This window comes from Manis pentadactyla, chromosome 10 (assembly GCF_030020395.1).
Source record: "Manis pentadactyla isolate mManPen7 chromosome 10, mManPen7.hap1, whole genome shotgun sequence".
Taxonomy (NCBI): Eukaryota; Metazoa; Chordata; class Mammalia; order Pholidota; family Manidae; genus Manis; species Manis pentadactyla.
Genome location: NC_080028.1, coordinates 125,852,027 through 125,870,709, shown reverse-complemented (window position 1 = coordinate 125,870,709; position 18,683 = coordinate 125,852,027). Strand labels below are relative to the sequence as shown.

The 18,683-nt window shown below is 57.5% G+C and overlaps 3 protein-coding genes and 1 non-coding gene across 7 annotated transcripts in view; all 4 read right to left on the bottom strand.

The window, feature by feature from the left end:
- Nucleotides 1-1,476, bottom strand: part of LOC130679213 (olfactory receptor 1F1) — a 38,307-nt gene extending 36,831 nt beyond the window's left edge. Inside the window, 2 exon segments of the mRNA XM_057487684.1 lie at nucleotides 180-310; nucleotides 1,374-1,476. The gene's annotated coding sequence lies outside the window, so the exon portion shown is untranslated.
- A 3,236-nt stretch (nucleotides 1,477-4,712) lies between these two features.
- On the bottom strand, nucleotides 4,713-4,785 carry TRNAR-CCG (transfer RNA arginine (anticodon CCG)). Its single transcript has one exon. It is a non-coding gene; the product is annotated as a tRNA-Arg (tRNA).
- A 634-nt stretch (nucleotides 4,786-5,419) lies between these two features.
- Nucleotides 5,420-12,135, bottom strand: LOC118929854 (caspase-14-like). 2 transcript variants are annotated; one of them, XM_057487678.1, is made up of 11 exons: nucleotides 11,991-12,135; nucleotides 10,156-10,296; nucleotides 9,875-10,070; nucleotides 9,689-9,777; nucleotides 8,832-8,942; nucleotides 8,531-8,698; nucleotides 7,759-8,005; nucleotides 7,299-7,415; nucleotides 6,830-6,904; nucleotides 6,207-6,310; nucleotides 5,420-5,689 (listed from the first exon to the last, which is right to left on the bottom strand). In XM_057487678.1, the coding sequence occupies exons 1-11, from the start codon at nucleotides 12,057-12,059 to the stop codon at nucleotides 5,576-5,578; spliced, it is 1,431 nt and encodes a 476-aa protein (XP_057343661.1). In that variant the 5' UTR covers nucleotides 12,060-12,135; the 3' UTR covers nucleotides 5,420-5,575. The 2 variants fall into 2 exon arrangements, with proteins under 2 accessions (XP_057343661.1, XP_057343660.1); XM_057487677.1 differs by lacking the exon at nucleotides 11,991-12,135 and adding an exon at nucleotides 10,378-10,733.
- On the bottom strand, nucleotides 11,677-17,588 carry ZNF213 (zinc finger protein 213). 3 transcript variants are annotated; one of them, XM_036920354.2, is made up of 7 exons: nucleotides 17,329-17,588; nucleotides 15,736-16,248; nucleotides 15,403-15,445; nucleotides 14,907-15,098; nucleotides 14,648-14,721; nucleotides 14,317-14,440; nucleotides 11,677-13,470 (listed from the first exon to the last, which is right to left on the bottom strand). In XM_036920354.2, the coding sequence occupies exons 2-7, from the start codon at nucleotides 16,132-16,134 to the stop codon at nucleotides 12,497-12,499; spliced, it is 1,806 nt and encodes a 601-aa protein (XP_036776249.2). In that variant the 5' UTR covers nucleotides 16,135-16,248; nucleotides 17,329-17,588; the 3' UTR covers nucleotides 11,677-12,496. The 3 variants fall into 3 exon arrangements, with proteins under 3 accessions (XP_036776249.2, XP_036776252.2, XP_036776254.2); XM_036920357.2 differs by having other exon boundaries at nucleotides 11,677-13,252; nucleotides 17,329-17,586; XM_036920359.2 differs by lacking the exon at nucleotides 15,403-15,445 and having other exon boundaries at nucleotides 11,677-13,252; nucleotides 14,907-15,030; nucleotides 17,329-17,582.
- Between the last annotated feature and the right edge of the window lie 1,095 nt (nucleotides 17,589-18,683).

Sequence of the window (18,683 nt, the reverse complement as noted above, 5' to 3'; positions counted from 1 at the left end):
TAAATGTTAATCACATCTAAAAAAAAAATACCTTCAAAGCAACATCTAAACTGGTGTTTGACCAAACATCTGGGTGCCAGAGCCAGGCCAAGTTGACACATAAAATTAACCATCACAGTGTTCTATCAAATGCTGGGCTCCTTCCTCAATAATAGGAGATGCAAGGTATAAGGGCTTACCTTCTGCTTCACACCTGTCCCCGTATGTGCCAGACCAGAGAGCGGTCACTCCCAAGCTTGTCCAAGATGCGGGCGCCTCCCCTCAACTGTGCATGTCTTGTTGCCTTGGTAAAAGGCATTTCCTCCAAGCACTGCCAAGATACATAGTCAGCTGCTGAGTTTCGCTCTGACACTAGCGTGCCTGTATGTCTATCCCACCTGATCCCTTCCTGCACAGCCTGCCATGACATCTCTGGCAACTTGGCTTCATTTAATGTAGGCCATTGCTTTCCTCATGTTTCCAAAGCCATGCCTGAAGTGCATTAAAACTAGGTGGAGGGACACTTGCCAGGGTGTTAAGTCCTGTGTCATGAACAGTGCTCTTCCACTGATATGCTCTCCCTTTTCCCTTCTCTTCTCCCTGATCCCAGACCCTCAGGATCTGCTGTGGGCAAACTCCTGGTTTCTGCTGATGAGGTATCTGGGTCCTGGTTCACGTTTCTCTCTCCCCTTAGCAGTCCCACGCTGAGATGTAATCCTAGGAGGGGAAGTAGGGGCAGCTCCTGAGGAGGCACTGTAAGGTTCCTGCCTCATTTGACTCCTTCGTAGTCTTCAGGAAAGGGGCTGGAGGGCTGGGCCCCTTGGGGAGGCCCAGAGAGTTTACTCCTCTTGATGCATCTGCCGAGACAGCCCCATTCCAAGCCTCAGGGCCCCCTTCTCCCTATCAGCACCCTGACCTTGGCGTGAGATTTGCCAAGGTGGAGAATTCTACCTTTTCACAAGTTCTGCTCCTCTCATCCTGACCTCCCAAGCTTCACTGTCCCCGCAGCTGTAGGAGGAGATGTGCATAATCCCACATCCCTTACAGTGACCACTGCCGCTGTATCTATGGAATGCCAGAGACATGGGTGAAGTGCAGCTCATTTCCCTCCCTCTGGTCCATCCCAGCTCCGCAGAGCGGAAGCCTTCAGGACTGCACAGCTCCAAAACTCTACCCACCACCAGTAACGTGGTCCTTGAGGCCAGGCAGCTAGCAGGTGGTTCAACTTTAGCAATCTCAGTCTTAGAGTCTGGTTCTAACTGTTTTAGGACACGTTTCCCAGAAGCAAGCCTGAAACAGGGATTTTTGTGAAATCAGTTCATTAAGGAAATACTGTCCGGAGGCATCTACAAAAAAGAGGGGGGAGGAGGACAGGAAGGTAAGCCAATTCTTACCTTCTTTCCTCCTGGCTTCACACTCACCCTCTGGGGCCTGCGCGATGCCCTGCTCTGCCAGCAGGAGTGCGTCAGGCAGGAGGCACCAGGAGGACTGAACGGCTGGAGGAGGAAGGAACTCTTATCTCCTGTTTCCTGTTCCTACTCCCTCCACACCTCCTTTATCCCGGAAGTAAGTTCGTTCCCGAAGTAGCAGCCAAACCCGGTTTGGATTCTTCCCAGCACCCAGGGAACCAGCTCCGTCACGGCTCATCTGAGACACCAGGGCAAGCTGCCTGAGGCCCGGCCCCTCGGGACCCTCCCCTGAGCTCAGAGATGTCCTTTCTAGCCCAGTGGCCCCTCTTTTGCGGAGACCTACTTTTAAGCTCCATAAAGGCCCTCTCCAAGCCTCTAACCTTTAATCAAACCAGCCTCCTCCCTTGGTTCCCCAGCCCCGTGGTGGGAACTGCTTTCTGTGTTCCCTTTCTGCCTTCTCAATGGCCGCGTTAACAACTCTTCATATCCTGTTCACCATTTTTCATTAAATAGCCTGTTAAAATAACGAATAGGTTTCCCCCAGTTTTATTGAAGTATAACTGACAAAAATCGTATATATTGAGAGTGCACAGTGTGATATACTGTACCTATACACTGCAAAATGATCACCACAATCAAGCTAATGAATACACTGGTTAGCTCACGTGGTTAGCTTATGTGTGTGGTGAGAACACATGATCTCTCAGCAAATTTCAAGTATACCATATAGGATTACTAACCGTAGTCACCAAGCTGTGCATTAGATCCTCGAAACTTATTTATCTTACAACTAAAAGTTGTGCTCTTTTACCAGCCTCTCTCCCCTTACCCCGATCCCCCAATGGATGGGCTTTCTGACTGCTGTCTGGACCTTGATTTGGTAACGTATTCGGGCTTGAACACAGTGCTGAGCTCCTTGCCAGTGGTAAACTGGGTGCGGGAATTCATGCATCACTGTCAGTCCACCTGTCACTGGGTTACGATGAAGTGCTGACTGCAGCGGTGCTCTGGAGGACCACGTGGCTGCTGTCCTCGAGCACTGTGGCAGTAAGAGTGACTGCAAGGACTGTGGCACCCAAAGGATTCTTCTGGGTGCACTGATTTGCTTACAGAAAGAAGATAAGATCAAGCCTTTAAACTTTCAAGTCATGCTTCAGAGACCCAGGGACCTTGTTTGGCAGCCATAAAATAATCTGGCTGCAGGGCTGACACTGCTAAAGGTCAAACACATAGTTGAATTATGCATCGGCTCACGTGATCACCTTCATTGTGTATGGTGAGAACACTTTTCAATTTCAAGTATACAATACAGTATTACCGTTAGTCACCAACCAACTCATTATTTTAAAGCAAACTGGTTATCATATTATTTAATCTCTAAATAATTGTGTGTATAATAGATAAGGATTTATATATATATATATACGTAGCCACAATACAATGAACATACATAGATAAATGAACAATTTTTCCTATCAACAAGCAGCAGCATAGATGGTTACTAAAGTAATGTAAGGCTGCAACTGCAAGCCTTTCCTCTGACTAAAAGCATGACCCCTTTAATCAGGAAATAGTGTCTCGCCATCTTCAATTTACTTGCATCTGGACAACCTCCACGAACGAAGCATTAATTTGCTTCTTCCCCCGACACAAGCAGACCAACAACAAACAAGTTCCATCTCCCGTTTTCCCACCCTCTTGGGAAAGGTCTAAAACCCAACACCCAGTTCTTTCTAACCCGAATGAGACTCGAACCCACAATCCCTGGCTGAGGAGGCCAATGCCTTATATTAGGCCACCGGGCAAAGGGACTGTAGCATTGATCTTAGTCCAGTCTCGCCGCCACATCTCCGCGGCTCCTGCAGGTTGCACACATCTCCGGGCCTCTCTCTGGCCTCCGATTCCCGCAGCCGGTCGGCACTCCCGCTCCCAAAGTGCCAGCTCCTGAGCGTCCTCAGACCCCGAAAAGGCGCACTTGGTTGGAGCCCAGAGACTCAGGACAGCAGGTGTCATCTGGGCTCTTTGGACTTGGGGGTTGATTCTCCTTAGGATGCGGAAGCCTGGGGACAGAGTTGCGGATGGGCCCTTTCCCCTGCTTTTAGGAGAATCCGAGTCCAGGATAACTATTAGCAAGAAGGCGTTTCCTATGCAGAATGTGGGAGCGGACAGGAGAGGGGCCAGCGGGCGCCTGGGGCAAGTGCGGGTCCCTCTCCTCCCCACTTTGCTCCTGAGGCCCAGCGTGTTACCTGGGCCTGTCCGTGGGTTTTAGCGGTGTCCCCTGTCCTTAGGTCTGTGTCCCAAGAACCCTCCAAATGGCTCTGTCTGCTGCCCAGCTTGCTCAGTCAGCAGAGCATGAGATTCTTAACATCAGAAAACCCAGTCTACTTTCCTACCATAAGATGGGTGTCCTTTCCCACCTTCAAAATGTTTACCTTGATGAAGTTTTTCTTGTTTATATTTATGATCCCTGAGAAAACCCCTGAAACATCACAAAAAACGATTAAGAAAAAAGTGACACTCCGCAGGAGCCCAGGTCAGTTGCGCCCGCCCGCCCGGAGCACCTGCTCCCCAGGCCTACCCAGTGTTTACCTAGTGGGAAGGGGAACCATCGTATCCGTCGGTCCACTTAGCCTGAATCCCTTGGAGACAATTCGGTTCTGCAGGTAGTGATATTTTTTCCGGGTAAAACGAAGACTCAGTCTTGGGTATATTCTTTGTATTTAAATATTAAATTATACGTTCACGCTAGTCATTTAAGGGTAGGTTTTCATTGCAAGAAGTCGAAATAATCTATATTTCTACATTTTATTTACATTTTTAATTCACAAGTTTTTACATTTTACACTTTTATTCTACATTTATTAATTTAAATACACACATAACGTTAAATTGGCCATTTTAGCCGTTTTAAGTGTACAAATTCAGCGGCATCAGTTTCATACACGATATTGAGCAACCATCACCACTATTTGCTAAACGTTTTCATCACAGTAATCGATTATGCTTTAAAATGCAGTTGTCCCCCTGGGGAGTTCAACCCCTCGTGTGTCCCAGTTATCGTCTGAGCTGTTTTCACGTAGCCACTTTCCAGTGGGCTCGCGAGAATTCGCGGCCGGTGGCTTCAGGACCCGCTCTCCACCAGGCCCCTCCGTGTCCTCGGGTAGCCGCGGGAGCAGTCTTGGCGCTGGCAGGCGCGGGCGGCGTCCGAATCTCCGGAGGGCTGAGCGGGCGGCTGGAACTGCCCGAGAGTCTGGCGCCCGCGTAGGCCACAGTCCCCCGAGAAAGCTAAAAGTTTAAAGAGTAATCGAAAAGCAAACGCAATAACGACCACGAAGGGACTCGAACCCTCAATCTTCTGATCCGGAATCAGACGCCTTATCCATTAGGCCACGCGGCCCCGCGTCGGCTGGCGGCGCCGCTTTCCTTATAAAGCTTCTGGGGGCTCCCGAGCGCTCCGTAACGCGCATGTCTGCAGTGTCGAGGAGCGAAGACAGATACACAGACACACACACACACTCTCTGCTTGGGTTTCTCCCCCTCCCTCCCTCCTTCGGTTCCGCGCGGGGGCTCCCGGCTGGCCGCTGCGCGAATGTGACTTTAGAGTTCGAGCCCCGGTGAGGCTCCTAGGCTCTCCTCCCACGTGTGGGCAGGAGCCTCCCCGTGCTCGCGGCCCCTGCGCTTCCCCCATTCCAACACCGCTAAGCCTGCTCTGTTTCAGTCTTGCGGCCCCACTGCACTCTGACCTCCGAGAAGGCAGACGCCGCTCCAGCAGTTCCACGGCCCCCGCGCGGGTGCAGGTGGGGCGTGTGTGCTGGGAGAGCGATGTGGACCCCGGGCTGCTCCTTCCCAGGACATCCAGCCCAGCCTCGTTCATGTTGGGGTCCTTCGTCGCGGACTCCACCCCCCAACCCCTCCCGGTCACGGCCCAACCTCTGGTTCCCAGGCGCACAAATGCACCCCTATGAAGCGCCAGGTACTTTGTATATTGTCTCCCTCACTGTGGCGCCTCCGGAGAGCAGACACTTCGCCTATACAGCGATCAACAGATGTTTATTGCACGCCAGTCGAGCCCAGCGACCGTGCTGTCTGCCCATTTACGCATGAGGAAACCGGGGAGTGGATGGAGTTGGTGGTGGCTGGGGTGTAACCACCCATTGCCAGCACTGCCTGGGTAGCCACAGGTGAGGTCAGGCCTGCAGGTAGAGCCGGCGCCTCAGCGAACTGCGCATCTCCAGGCAGGCCTTGCGCCGCTCATCGCTGTCAGGGCCCAGCACGTCCAGTTCACACACCTGCCGGTTGGCCTGTGAGAACCACACTCAGCATGTGCCCAGGACTCCCGGGTCCCCTGGCAGGCAGTCTGGCACCCAGTGTATTCTAAGGCCTAACATTTCACGTGCCGCCTTGACATCCTTGAAGACCAGCCATACTCCACCCCATCCTCCATCTATGGGGCTACAGTCCTACACCAGTCTGTGAAATAATTCAGACAAGCCCATCACATCCTTCTGCAGGAATCAGGGGGCACCCCATCCTGTTTCTACAATGCCTGTGGCCCACAGCCCTTGCTGGCTCACTCTGACCCCGAGTGCAGCTCCAAGCGGCCCAGCATGGCATGTGGGGTCCTCCTCTTGGCTGTGAGTGTATGTGGCCAATAACTGCGTCAGTCTCACCTGTCCAGTGCTGAGTATCATGTGGTAAGGCAGGGATCCCACCCTCACCAACGGGATGAACAGGAGGTGATCAGAACACCAGGGCTGGAGAGAAGGGTGATCCCATCCCTCTCCCAAGGTTGCCACCCCCACTCCACCCCCAACACACCTCAGTCAGCAACTCCAGAAGGTCTCCCTGGGGTTCAGCTCTGAGCACCTCCACCAGCGTCTGAATGAAGTCTGAGCCCTTCTCATCCCGATACGCTACACAGCCTGAGCCAGGAGACCAGGACAGTGTTAGACTCAGGCCCCACCCCTGTTTTCCAATACCAGGGACCCTTTGTTGGGGGAAGTCTGGAGCAAGTAGACAGGACCCTGGAGTCAGACAAAGGAATGGGGCAAGGGGCAAGAACTTCTTGCTTCTGGAACAACTGTGGCTTTGCATTTGTGGGGTGAATACACAATGTATTTGGTATCACATAAACATTCCCTGAGCACACCATGTGCCAGGCACTGAGCAGGGCCTGAGGTAGACAGAACTGTTCCCCACAAGGGAACTTAGAGCCTGGAAGAAATGGAGGCACAGTGCTTGGCAGTCAGCCCTCCACGTATGCTCACCATTATTACTATTACTACAAATAATAAACGTGGAAGGAAGATGGCTTAACTACAACTTGGTTGCTGCCCCTCTGCCCCAGCTACTAAGCCCCAGCTGCCCCTAAAACCACTCCAGATCTCTGGCTTGCAGGCTGGGCCCTGGGGCATGGGGCTTCCTGATGACCAACCCCTTACCCTCAGCAGTTGCATAGACAGTCAGGATGTCTGCTTGGTCACAGCTCCCTGGAGTGGGGCCACTGCAGATGCCGCCTGCAAGAGGGACCAACTCCACTCACCCAGCAGCGGGAACTCCACGAGCCCCAGGGGACTCCCAAGTCTGGTTCAAGGGCACATAGGGCAGTGGAAAGAGTGCAGGGCAGGAAGGAGATCTGAGTTTAAATCTCAGCCCCACTGCTTACCATCTGTGTGGCCTTAGAAAAGCCATGTCACCTTCTGCTCCAGGGCTGTGTTGAGGCTCAAATAGGGAAGAAGCCCTCAATTTACAAAGGCCCTTGCAGTTTAGGAAGGTTTTCCCTCCCATCCTCTTAGCAAAGAGGGGAAGGAGGTGGCAAAAGGACCCCATTTCAAAGTGCAGGAAATGCACTCCAGACAGCAACCCCCACCAGCCTGCCCAAGCCCAGGCTCCAGAAGGCAGGCAGACAACCTTGGGCATCGGCATAGATCTGGAGGACATCTGCGTGGGAGGAAGTGGCTGGTGGCACCTGCAGCCAGCGCTGGAACCAGGGGAGAAGTGTGGGCCCTGCGCCAGCATCCCTGTGCCCTGGGAAGGAGGGGACAGGCAGGTCCTTCCACTCAGAAGACATCTGGGGATGCCTCGAGCTACCCAGCCTCCAGCCCCAGAACCCCAGGGCAGGCCTGCCAGGCTGGAAGCATTCAGAGCTCTGAATGACAGGGGGTGAGATGACATGCTCGAGCCGGTGGACTTGACCTCTAGGACAGGCTGGGAGAGGGGGTGAGGAAAGGACCAGTGCTCAGGCTTCCTGAAGGAGGTGGACAGCTAGTCCCAGGAGGCTGAGGACTGGGTAAGGAAAGCAAGGGCAGGAGGAGGTGGGCCAGAGGCCAGGACCTGACTGGGCCTCCAGGGGGCCCTGAGCTTTGCTCACCCCCACGGCAAGCCTGAAGCAGGAAGACCTTGGGGCAGCCCCGCAGGGCCCTGCAGCCACTCAGCTCCTGCACCAGTGCCTCTGGCCACACCTCTTGCCCATCAACCGCCAGCAGTTGGCCCTGAGGCCCCCCATGGGCCATCAGGGCCACAAGGGCACAGCTCACAGGGCCCCTATGGGTATCCAGCCGCTCCCGGAACTGGGCCAGCTCCTCTAGGAAAGCCTGGAGTGGGGACAAGATTGAGGCCTGGGCCAGGGCCACTGCCTCCTCAGGACCTGGTGGCCACCCAGGTACGCTTCTCCAGCACCCTGCCAGCCTCAGGCCAAGGAAGAATTATTTTCCTCATCTCCCCGCTGCAAGGCCTGGCATGGCCTAAATGGAGGGGGGATGTGGGTCTAGCCTCCTACAACTGCCTCTTTGGCCCCAGCAGGGAAGCTGTGCCAAACAGTTAAGAGGTGTGAGGGGAGGGCTATGAGCTGATGGGCGTCCAGGAGAGAATGAGAGACCCTCCCAGGGAAAGCCTGAAGGTCCAGTTGGGGCCTTGAGAAGGGAGTAGAGAAACAGCCAGCATGGAGGCTGCAGGAGTCCTGGAGGCCAGCCTTCCAGAGGCAGGGAAGTGGGTTCCCAATGCTTGCAGCAGGGAAGATGGAGGCTAGACTGGGGGGTGCACTTCCTGCCCACGATGGGTGAGAGGCCCAGGAGAGAGTCCACAGGGTCCTGAGGGGCACTCTGCCTTCGGAGCACCACGAGGAGCTCTGCGCTTCCCCTCACCTGGGCTGTAGGGTCCGTCCTCAGTGTGGTCTCGAAGCCCAGGGCCTCACAGAGGCCCCCCAGCGCCTCCACATCATGCCGGGCCCCGGGCCGGCCCTGGATCACAGCCAGGAGGAGCGCAGCTCTGGCTCCAGACAGGTCATACTGAGCACTGGGGCCGGGTGCTGGCTACAGACGAGTTAAGGCACATTCAGAGCAGCCTGGGGACCCCCCAGCCCCTCACCTCCATCCCAGGTCTCCCTGAGTCTGTCCCACTCACAACTCCTGCACGTGGACTGGACCCTGGCCCTAGCACCCTTACCTCGGGCCCCCAGGGCCCCACGTCCCCCAGGCACAGCGCGCCCCGCAGGGAGCTCCGCAGGACTGGGCAGTAGGTGGTCCCTGAGGTCTCTTCCGCCGTCCTGCAGAAGACCTGGGGAGGGCGGGGCCAGCGGACCCCTCAGGGCTGCTCCGTGGGGGCGGGACTCTGGCCCCAGGGGTGGCTGCTTGGCCAAGCTCAGGGCTACTAGTCTCTCTGGATCCCTGCCAGAACGGGGGAGGAGGAGGAGACAGGCAAGGAAGGGGAGGGAACAGGGGGCCTAGTTCAAGCTTCACATCGTGGGCTTCCCTGGACACGGAGGGCCTCAGCTGGGCAGTGGCCATGCCATCAGCCCCACACACCCTGCCCCAGAGGCCAGTGTGCACAGAGGCAGGGTGCTCCCTAGAGCAGGTGAGGGCCAGTCTGGGAAGGCTCATGGGATAGGCATGGCCTGGGGAGGAGAGATCTTAATCATTCCCCGCCAGGGAGCTGCAGTCTGCAGGCACCGTCCCTGCCTGGGTGGGCAGAGCCGACTCAGGGAGCACAAGGAAGAGCACTGCCAACAGCCTGGACGGGACTGTGTGAGGCTGGCAGGGACAACTGGGGGCAAGCCAGGCAGAGGGAGCAGCGTGGGCAGAGGCACGGCCTTAAGGAGCAGCTGGGAATGCCTGTGGGACTGAGTGGCTGAGGGGCGGGGGGACAAGTCCATGTGGGTAGATAATAAAGGCTGATGTTGTAACACAAGTGGGTGTGGGGCCTGTGAACTCACTGATGTGCACCCAGTTCAGGAGAGCACAGCAGAGTCAGGGGAGGTGACCGGTGCAGCCCCCTCCCTGGAGCTCCCCAAGTGGGGCCCCCACCTCTGTCAGCAGCTGCAGCAGAGGCCAGTGAGGAGAGCGGCCACAGAGCTCCTGCAGGCCGGTGAGGAAGGCTCCAGGCTCGGGGGCTGCTGGGTGGGGAAGCAGCACGTTGGCCTGGAGTGGGGCGTCTCTGCCCTCCCACCCACCTCCAGCCCCGTGCCCAGGGTCTTTGCCCGGCCCACTCACCCCCAGGAGTACTTGAGAGCAGCAGGAAGACTTTGGGGCAGCCCCGCAGGGCCCCACAGCAACTCAGCTCACGGACCAGCTGCCGTGGCTGCCTCAGCTGCCCCCTGGGAGCCACCGCGGCCACTAGGGCGCAGCCCACAGGGCCTCTGTGGGCATCTAGCTGCTCCCGGAACCCAGCCAGCTCCCTAGGGAAGCCCTAGAGCGAGAGCAGAGGCTGCGCCTGAGCACAGCGAGGCCCCAGGGAGGCTGCGGGCGGGCATGGGAAGCAGACGAGGGCTCACCTGGACCGAGGCTCCCCTCCTCCGGCAGCTCTCAAAGCCCAAGGCCCGGAACACGCCATCCAGGACAGCGACTGTAGAGGCCGACACCTCGGGGCTGCTGAGCGTCAGGGCTACCCTTAGGCCTCGCACGCTGTACTTCCCCTGGGGAGGCAAGGCCAGAGTTGGGCTGGGGTGGGGCTCAGCTGGGAACCAGGAATGGGCTGGCCAGGCAGGGCCTCCCACCTTTCTTTCCAGGCTCCCCTGAGCAACTGCCATCTGCGAGGCCACCTGCAGGGTCCCAGCCACCAAGAAGGCCATGGGCACTAGGTGGGGGCTTACTCCGAGCACAAACTCACCTCCTGGCTCCTGCACCAATGTGCTGGGCCCCAACCCTTGCCCTCTCCCTAAGCCCCATCCTATCTGCTGTTTATGAGCTGAACCGGACTCTGTCCCCGTCCCTGGAACCCTGCGCCCTGCTCCCCACTCCCTGCTCTGTTCTCTGGCTTCAGCAGCCTACTTCCTGGCTGGCACCCGCACACCCCAACCCGAGCCAGGAGCCTAGGCCCAAACCTATTCTTAGTTCCTGGCCCACCTCCTATCTGATCTCGTGACACCCGAGTCTCTCCCTTCTAAGCCAGACACTGGCACCAAAAAAAAGTCCATGCACTGTTCTCGCCACCTGTCACCCCCTTCCTCATGGCACCCACACACGCACACAGCAACTTCAGGCGTGAGGGTACAGGAAATGGCAAGGTGCTGTCCCAGAGGTAAAAACCCTCAACTTGAGTCAACTGTCCATAGTGAGACCCCAGTTGCTTCATCTGGGAAATGGGGTCTGTGGCAATGACCTCAAGGTGAGTGTTAAATGGGGCAGGATGGTTAAGGGAGGGCCTGGAGGGCAGAGAGGCTGGCACGCAGACTTGGGGCAGAGCATCCCATCTGTCTACCCCCACCTGCTGAGGAGCTCGGCCCGCAGAGGCCACCACCAGGTGAATCAGGGTTGAGCAGGGGCGGAAGGAGTTCTGAGCCTGCACCCTAGGCCCCCACCCCTGGGTGTGGTCAGGGATCAAAGACTTGGCGGGCAATGAGGGCAGGGCCCCTCTTGACTCGGCAGCCCTCTTCCCATAAGGGACGAGTGCAGGCACCAGCGTAGAGCTCTGGATAAACATGTCACCACCCTGACCAGCCACGCCATCTCCAAGCCCTTTTCCTCATTTCACCAAGAGAGAAAGGGGGTGGCCTGGCAAAGACCCCAATTCCTGCTCAGCTCCCCCTTTCTCCTTCTAGACTAGGGAGGGGTGTCACCAGTTGCCCCATCTTGAGCTGTCCCCAGACCAGGGCAGGCACTGGCTGACACAGAATGAGTCCCGAGGTTCATGACTGCCCCCTGGGGCACAGCTGACCTGGACATCACCAATGTGGCTCCACCTGGTGACTGCCCAGCACCACATGCCCCCAGGAATACTAGGCCAGGAGGCCAAGGGGTACAAATTCCAGATCCCCCCAACACAGCAGCCACCTAAAGAACAGAGCAGCCTGGAGGAATTTTCCACATTTATTTAAACCCTTCTGCTGCCCTTTTGAGGCCAGCTGGGCCGAGCTCCCTTGGGGGGCCTGTGGTCTGTCCCTGCGAATGCCCATCTGCTGTGATGCAGACGACACCGTGGAATGCAGTGCCTAGGAAGTCAGCGACGGAGCTGACAGAGTGCTAGTGTTAAGTATCACCAGCCCCATGCCTCTGAGCAGTGGGGAGCAGTGGGGAGCCTCTGCCGGCCCTGTTTTTGGCCTGCACAGTCAGCCTCTGTCCCTGGGGCCACCACCCCTTTCACTAGACTGGCAGTATGGCTCTCACTCACCAGGGGGTAATTCAGCCAAGAGCAGAGGCAGACAGTTTCCCCATTGCCGAGGCAGGGCATAGTGGTCATGGCCTGGAAATGAGGGGTGGCAGCCAGAAAGCCCCTGTGGCCGCACCCAGGACCACATCCTCATAGGTGTGGGCTGACTGGCCCTCCCAGAGCCCAGCAGTGCCCTGCAGGTAAAGATCTGTCCTCCATCCCTTCCAGAAAGCACAGGTGGGCAGGACAGAGCGCTTGGCCCATGGACCCAGCCAAGAAGGCAGGAAATAAAAGAGCCACAGGGTAAACAAGGCTGAGGGGAGCCCTTGGACGGGGACCCCAGGCCCTGCTGGAGCCCTCACACTTGCTAGCCTTTCTCCCATGCTAAGGCCACTGCCCAGGAACATGCTGGGGCCCCAGGAAGCCGGGGGGCAAGAGAACCCCAGGAGGAGGAAGGGGAATGGCAAGCTGACCACGGGGGTTTTTCTATTCCTGGGGAGCGTTGGCCGGTGCCGGGGCAGAGCAGGCTAGCAGCCGGGACGGGCTCGGGGAGGCGGCCGAGCCGCTGCTCTTCCCCAGGAGTCCCGTCCAGGCTGGGCGGCTCCAGCCGGCGCCCATGCACCCTCAGCCCACGGGCTGCGCCATCTTGGCATGCAGGCTCTGGTGCGCGATGAGGTGCGCACGCTGCTTAAAGCTCTTGTCACACTCGCCACAGCCGAAGGGTCGCTCCCCGGTGTGCACACGCCGGTGGTCCAGCAGGTAGGAGCGCAGCGAGAAGCTCTTGCCGCAGTCACTGCAGCCGAAGGGCTTCTCGCCCGTGTGGATGCGCTGGTGGTCGGCCAAGTAGGCGCTGCGGCTGAAGCTCTTGCCGCATTCGGAGCAGGAGAAGGGCTTCTGGCCGGTGTGCACGCCCTGGTGGCGCGCCAGGTCCGAGGAGCTGCGGAAGCTCTTCTCGCACTCCGGGCACTTGTGCGGCTTCTCGCCCGTGTGCGTGCGCTGGTGGCGCGCCAGGTCGGAGCCCCAGCGGAAGCGCTTGCCGCACTGGCCGCAGCTGTGCGGCTTCTCGGCGGCCAGGTCCCGGAACTGCCGCCGGCGCGTGGGCGGCCGCCCCCGCCGCGCGCCCCCCGCCCGTCCCCCGGACGCCCCCGGCCGGGCCTCGCCCTCCCAGGCCTCGGCCACCTCGGGGCTCCAGGACACACCCCCGTCGCCGCCCTCCTGGCTCGGGAGCGCCGGCACCGCCTCCTCCAGCCGGGACCGCTGGCTTTGGCTCTTGGGCCCCAAACCTGCAAACCGAGAGGAGGGGCCCCTTCAGTCCCACTGGGTTCCAGGTCAGAGCTGGGGCGGCAGCGCTCAGGGAAAGCACCCCGGCTTTGGCTTCTGCCAGCCCTGGGCTGGACAGCAGGAAACCAGGCCTTGTTCCCTCCTCCATGAAATGGGCTGGGACCCGGTGCGGCTGGGCGGCAGCTCAGACGCAGAGGCAAGGAGTTGGGCTGGGCTGACCCTGCGCACAGAGGTGCTGGCTAATCACACACCTTCCAGGGATGCCTCCGTTTCCACCCAGGGATCGCACTGCCGGCTCCCTGAACCCTGGCTGTTCCCACCCCAAAACTGAACAGGCTCACGGGAAGCCTGTACGTTACCCAAACTCTCATTGGTCATCCCCAGAGACTGGGGCCCCACAGGGGGCTGGCTTCTGTGGCTCCCACTGTTCTGCAGGCTCCGGTCCTCCTCACTCAGGAACCAACAGATTCGGGCCCGAGGGGATCCTAGCCTGCACCGCCAGGTCGCGCTGACTGAGATGGTTCCCACGGTGCCCAGAAAGGCCCAGGGAGCGAGGCCTCTAGTGAGCAGGCCCAGCCCTGGCACATGGTGGGTGCCGACACTGTCCCTGTCCCTGTCAGCACCTCCTCACAGGGCAGGCTGAGGGCCCCTCATAACCACGGTGGGCACTGAGTCCCAGCTCTGTCCCATCAGAGTCCCTTGTCTGTAAAACGGGCACACTTCTTGCACTGCGTGGGGAGAACCCTTGAGAAAACATCCACATGGGTGCTGAGCACAGCACTGCCTGTCATGTGCAGCCATCATGTACTCACACACGCTTATGGTCAGAGAAAAATGAACACGACACAAAAAAGAAATCACCCAGGGCTCCTGAACAGATGCCAGGAAAGCGCACTGCAGAGCCAGCCAAGGGGCGTGGAAAGGAGGAGCGAGCATTCCAGCAGGACACGCAGGGGTGTGTGGCCTGCCTGGGGCCACTCTCTGCTGCTGGCACCTCCAGGGAGGCTGCAGCCCTCAGCCCAGAGGAGCCAAGGGCACCATGGCCCTGGCTGTGCCCACTGCTTACCCAGGGCAGCATCCCGGGAGCTCTCCCGCTTGATGTCCCAGAAGAGATCTCTCTGAGCAGGGTCCAGGGAGCCCCATTCTTCCCGGGAGAAATAGAAGGGAATGTCGCCAAAGGTCACAGGTCCCTGGAATGGGTAAGAAAACCTGGCTCGGGGCTGCCTTGCTCAGGAGCCCCCAGGTAGCTGTGGGTGGGGGCAGGAAGGGGGTTGGGGGGGGGAGCAGGGTGGGTCCAGACAGAACTGGGAAGAAGCCCACTGATGAGAAGATGAGTCCCATTCTAGAGACTCGACAGCTCAGAAGGCCTGAGAGAGAAAGTAGGGGTGGTAACTCACAGGGACCCCCAAGGTGAAGCAGGTGTCTGTCGTCTCTCGGGCACTCCCCTCTTTAAGAAACGCAGGAAGCTGGGCTGAAGGGAAAGAAGAGAGCCTCAGAGGTCAGCCCTGGCCAAGAGGAAGACCTGAGACAGTGTCCTGCATGCACACGTGCCTGGGCTTCGAGGAACAGAAACACCCTTCCTACTTCCCTTAGGGCAATGTCCAGGGAAGTGCCAGGCCCCTGCCCAGCCACTCTGTGGCCTACCAGCCTACTCACCACCGTGGCTGTGCTGCTCCCGGGGTACAGGTAGCCGGCTTCGTGCACCCACCTTCAGGGGTGGCCCCTTGGCCTGGGGTCCCTGCACAGCAGCCTTGGGCTCCACCTTCTCTGAAGATGCTTCCTGTGCAGGAACCACATGCTCATTAGCACCGAGACCAGTTGGGGTGGATGGGGGGCAGAGCTCAGTCGCTGGGAAGGAGACACAGGATATGTCCCTCAGGGGCTGGGGGTGGGGAGATCAGTAAGAGGCTCCAGGCAAGTGCAGAGGAAAACCGATGCTGTGTGCCCAGGACACTCCCTTATCAAGCACAATGCAAGAACCAGCCTCCAAAGGCCAGAGCCACTTAGCAAGGGGGAACAGGGGAGAGACACTCCTGATGAGGGCAGAACCCCACACCCCAGCTACCCATTAGTGCCACCCCAGATGCCTCCAGTGTCAAGGACCCAACACCCCACAAAGCAGCAGGGTTCAGACAGTTCCACCTTCTCGTACCCACTCCGGTGCTCTCATTTTGCATATCACGGTGGGGTATGGCCTAGAGCAGAACGGGAATAAACATTTGCAGGCCCTGTGTAGAGCTAAAACCTGCCTTCCTAGAACATGCCCACTTTGGCCCTGCTGCTGCCCTCTAAAGCCACCAGAAAGGAACCAGATTCATTTGGGCAGTGTGTTTCAGAAAGGTAACACCTGTCAGGATATGCTCGTATGGATGCTCCCTCTGGCTCTATCCACACCACACTGGAGGGCGTGTCACTATGGAGACAGCCACCTCTCTCCAACCTCGGTGCTCACCAGGTGCCCCTGGATGTGGGAGAGGCCCCTCACCTGTGGCCATGCTTTCCCTGGTTGCCTCTGCAGGTCTTCCACCAAGGCAACGGCCTCCTCGCCACTTCCCGGGCACTGCGCTCTCACCCAGGCCTGGATGCCCCCAGGCAGCACGCTCAGGAACTGCTCCAGCACCAGCAGCTCCAGGATCTGCTCCTTGGTGTGCAGCTCAGGTCGCAGCCAGCGACAGCAGAGCTCCCAGAGCTGGCTGAAGGCCTCGTGGGGCCCATTCACTTCCCCATAGCAGAACTGCCGAAAGCGCTGGCGGCAGGCCTCAGAATCTTGGCTGTCCTCTTGCTGGACAGAGTCCTGCTCCCAGGAGGAATCTTCTACCTTGACGATCAGAAGCCCTTCTCCCTCCCCAGTGGCCTGGTCCTGAGGCTTCAGGGAGGCTGCCATTCCCCTGTCCTAAGGCTCAGGGCTGGTTTGGCCTTAACCTGGCCCAGGAGCCTGCCCTTCAGTCTCCCAGAGGGATTCCCTGAGGCAGCTGGGTCAGCATCTGGACACACTCTCCTGGGGAAAGAGCAAAATAGCAGGAGGGGGACAGTATATGAGCAAACAGCAGCCTGGAGGGACATCCAGGAACTCCAGCTCCTGTCCTTTCCTGGACCTGAAAAGTGTGGCTTTCCAGTAATGCCTTGCTCACATGACTGTCTCGTACCTACACAGGCCCACAGCCCCTTATCCTCAGCTCTGAAATCCAAAACACCCAAGTTTTTACTACCTGACCTGCTGAAATGTGTATTTGTAATCTCCATTTATCACACTTAATGTAAATGTATGTTTTATGGCAGAGATATTAACATCTGTTCAGTTTGTAAATTCATTGAGCTGTACTTACCAGGGGGTATTTCTGTATGTGAAATACACTTCAATAAAAAAGCTAATTAATGCATTTGATATTGAGTTTTGCCCAGATTCTGATGGCTGGATTACCTGATATGACATGTGCTATCATCCTCAAATTTGAAAACTTCTGAATTTCAAAACACATCTAACCCCGGGGAGTGTCAGGGAAGGGCTCACAGACACCAACCTAAGCCATTTATCCACAGTTAGTATGACACGTATTTATACTTTGCTACTCTTCGTAACAGTTCTGAAGTGTATTTTGGAATTTTCTTTAATTGTTTCAACAAAAAAAGTGGCACAAACCATCATAACAAAAAAGGGGTAAACAATATACAAATTCATAAAAGAGAAACTCCCTTCCACCACTTGTACCCTCTGATGAACAGTCTGACATACAACCTCCCAGACTCTTGTGCATTTACTGAAACTGTATCTATGGAAACAAAAATAAAGTGTTGTGTGTGTGTTTTCACATGAGGTCTTACTGCACATAGTATTTTGAAATTTGCTTTTCCACCTAACAAGTCGTTGTTACGAGCCGTTCTGGGAGATTCCGCGGTGTGGATGTGTCCAATTTCTTAACCAATACCCAAGTGAGGCACTCAGGCTGTTTCCAGTCCTTCTCTACTACAGGCCACTTAATTTACTTTATTTACTTTATTATTCTACTCTCATAACACCCCTGGAAAGTATACACTCCATTCTCATCCTCCAGTGACTCGGAGAGGGCGAGCGACTCACCAGGGCGGCTCGGCCGGACGCGGCAGGCGAGAACGCGGAGCTGAGAGGCGGCTGGGCGGGCAGCGGGTGCAGGCGCCCCGGGCTCCCGCCGGCACTTCCCAGCGGCGCGCGCCCCGTTGGGCCTCTGCCTCGGGGCGCCGACACCGGCCGCCCGGCGCCCCGCACTTGACCTCAGACCCGGCGGCCCGCGTCGCCGGTCCCGCCTATGGGGTACCCACTACCCAGAGCCACCCATGCGTTCCCACTTCCGCCGCCAGGTTCCCGGTGCCGGAAGTTCGCGCGGGGCTCGCCGGGAAACGACACAGCGCAGGCGCTTCGGCAAATTCTCCATCTACACTCCTCAGAATGCTGTTCGCCCATTGACCCTGCCGTCTCTCTGACGGATGGCCAATGAGCCGGGAGAATTCCAGGGCTGGCCAATCAGAAGGCAGCGGCTCCAAGCGCGTCCGCAGTCGTCTCCGAGTTGCGGTGTACAGCTTAGACTGGAGCTGTGCTGTGCGCTTTTCAGCTGTTCTTGCGGACTTTTCTGCTCGTATGACCCGTGAGGGGAGGAAAGGGGAAACCAAGGCTGGCCTAGTGGGCAGAGACGGCGCCTGGCCCGGCCGCCAGTGGAGCGCCTGCTCTGCCGGGAGGGATGCAGTGGGGCGGGTCCTTCCTTCTGACATCGCCCTTTCCTCTGGAGAGGGTGGAGGGCCGAAGGAGCGGCCCAGGAGTTGGAGCTCGGCCCCGGGAGACTAGTTTCCAGCTTTCTGGGTTCCGCCCCCACCCAAGTCTGTATCCGCTCCTAGCGGGGCGTGGAGCTTCCCGGGAAATGCAGTCCAAGGAAGGGGCGCGGAGCCTACTGCGGCGATTCTTCGTCCCCGAGCGTCGGACGGGGTCTCCAACCCCGGCTTCCCCATCAACTTCGTTTGCGAGGCGGCGAGGGTCCCGTGACCGGGGAGAATCCAGACCAGGCGGGCCATGTCCGGAAAGCTCTAGGTTTTCTCCTTGTGATGCATTTTGACTTTGTTCCCACCCTCCCTACTTTCTCCTGGTCATGGAGATCTGAGACGCCAGATCTTTTTCTGAAATAGAGGCTTGCTTTATTTTGATTTGATTATGCAAGTATTGCATGTTTAGTGTAGAAAATAAGATTAAGAAAGTATGGAAAATTATAAAGGTATCCATATCCACAAGGCTAGTTCCCACTTGCCCTGTGCCCAAATGTCACTCCCTCAAAGTGACTTTCCTTAATCCTACGTAAACAGCTCCCCGCCCCCCACCACACCTGTGCCCTGTCATATTTTCCTTCCTGACATATTTGTGTAAAATTTGCCTCCCACTACCCAACTATAAGGTCCATAAAGTCAGACTGT

Coding starts and splice junctions, on each gene's coding strand:
- ZNF213 (XM_036920354.2), bottom strand. CDS start 16,134: ATGGCAGCCTCCCTGAAGCCTCAGGACCAGGCCACTGGGGAGGGAGAA. Junction 14,722..14,906: donor GGAGCAGCACAGCCACGGTG/GTGAGTAGGCTG, acceptor CTTTCCCTTCAG/CCCAGCTTCCTGCGTTTCTT. Junction 13,471..14,316: donor CTCCCGGGATGCTGCCCTGG/GTAAGCAGTGGG, acceptor CTCTGTGCGCAG/GGTCAGCCCAGCCCAACTCC.
- LOC118929854 (XM_057487677.1), bottom strand. CDS start 10,452: ATGGCCTTCTTGGTGGCTGGGACCCTGCAGGTGGCCTCGCAGATGGCA. Junction 9,778..9,874: donor GCTCTCAAGTACTCCTGGGG/GTGAGTGGGCCG, acceptor TTCCCCACCCAG/CAGCCCCCGAGCCTGGAGCC. Junction 6,311..6,829: donor TGTCTATGCAACTGCTGAGG/GTAAGGGGTTGG, acceptor CTCCTGGCTCAG/GCTGTGTAGCGTATCGGGAT.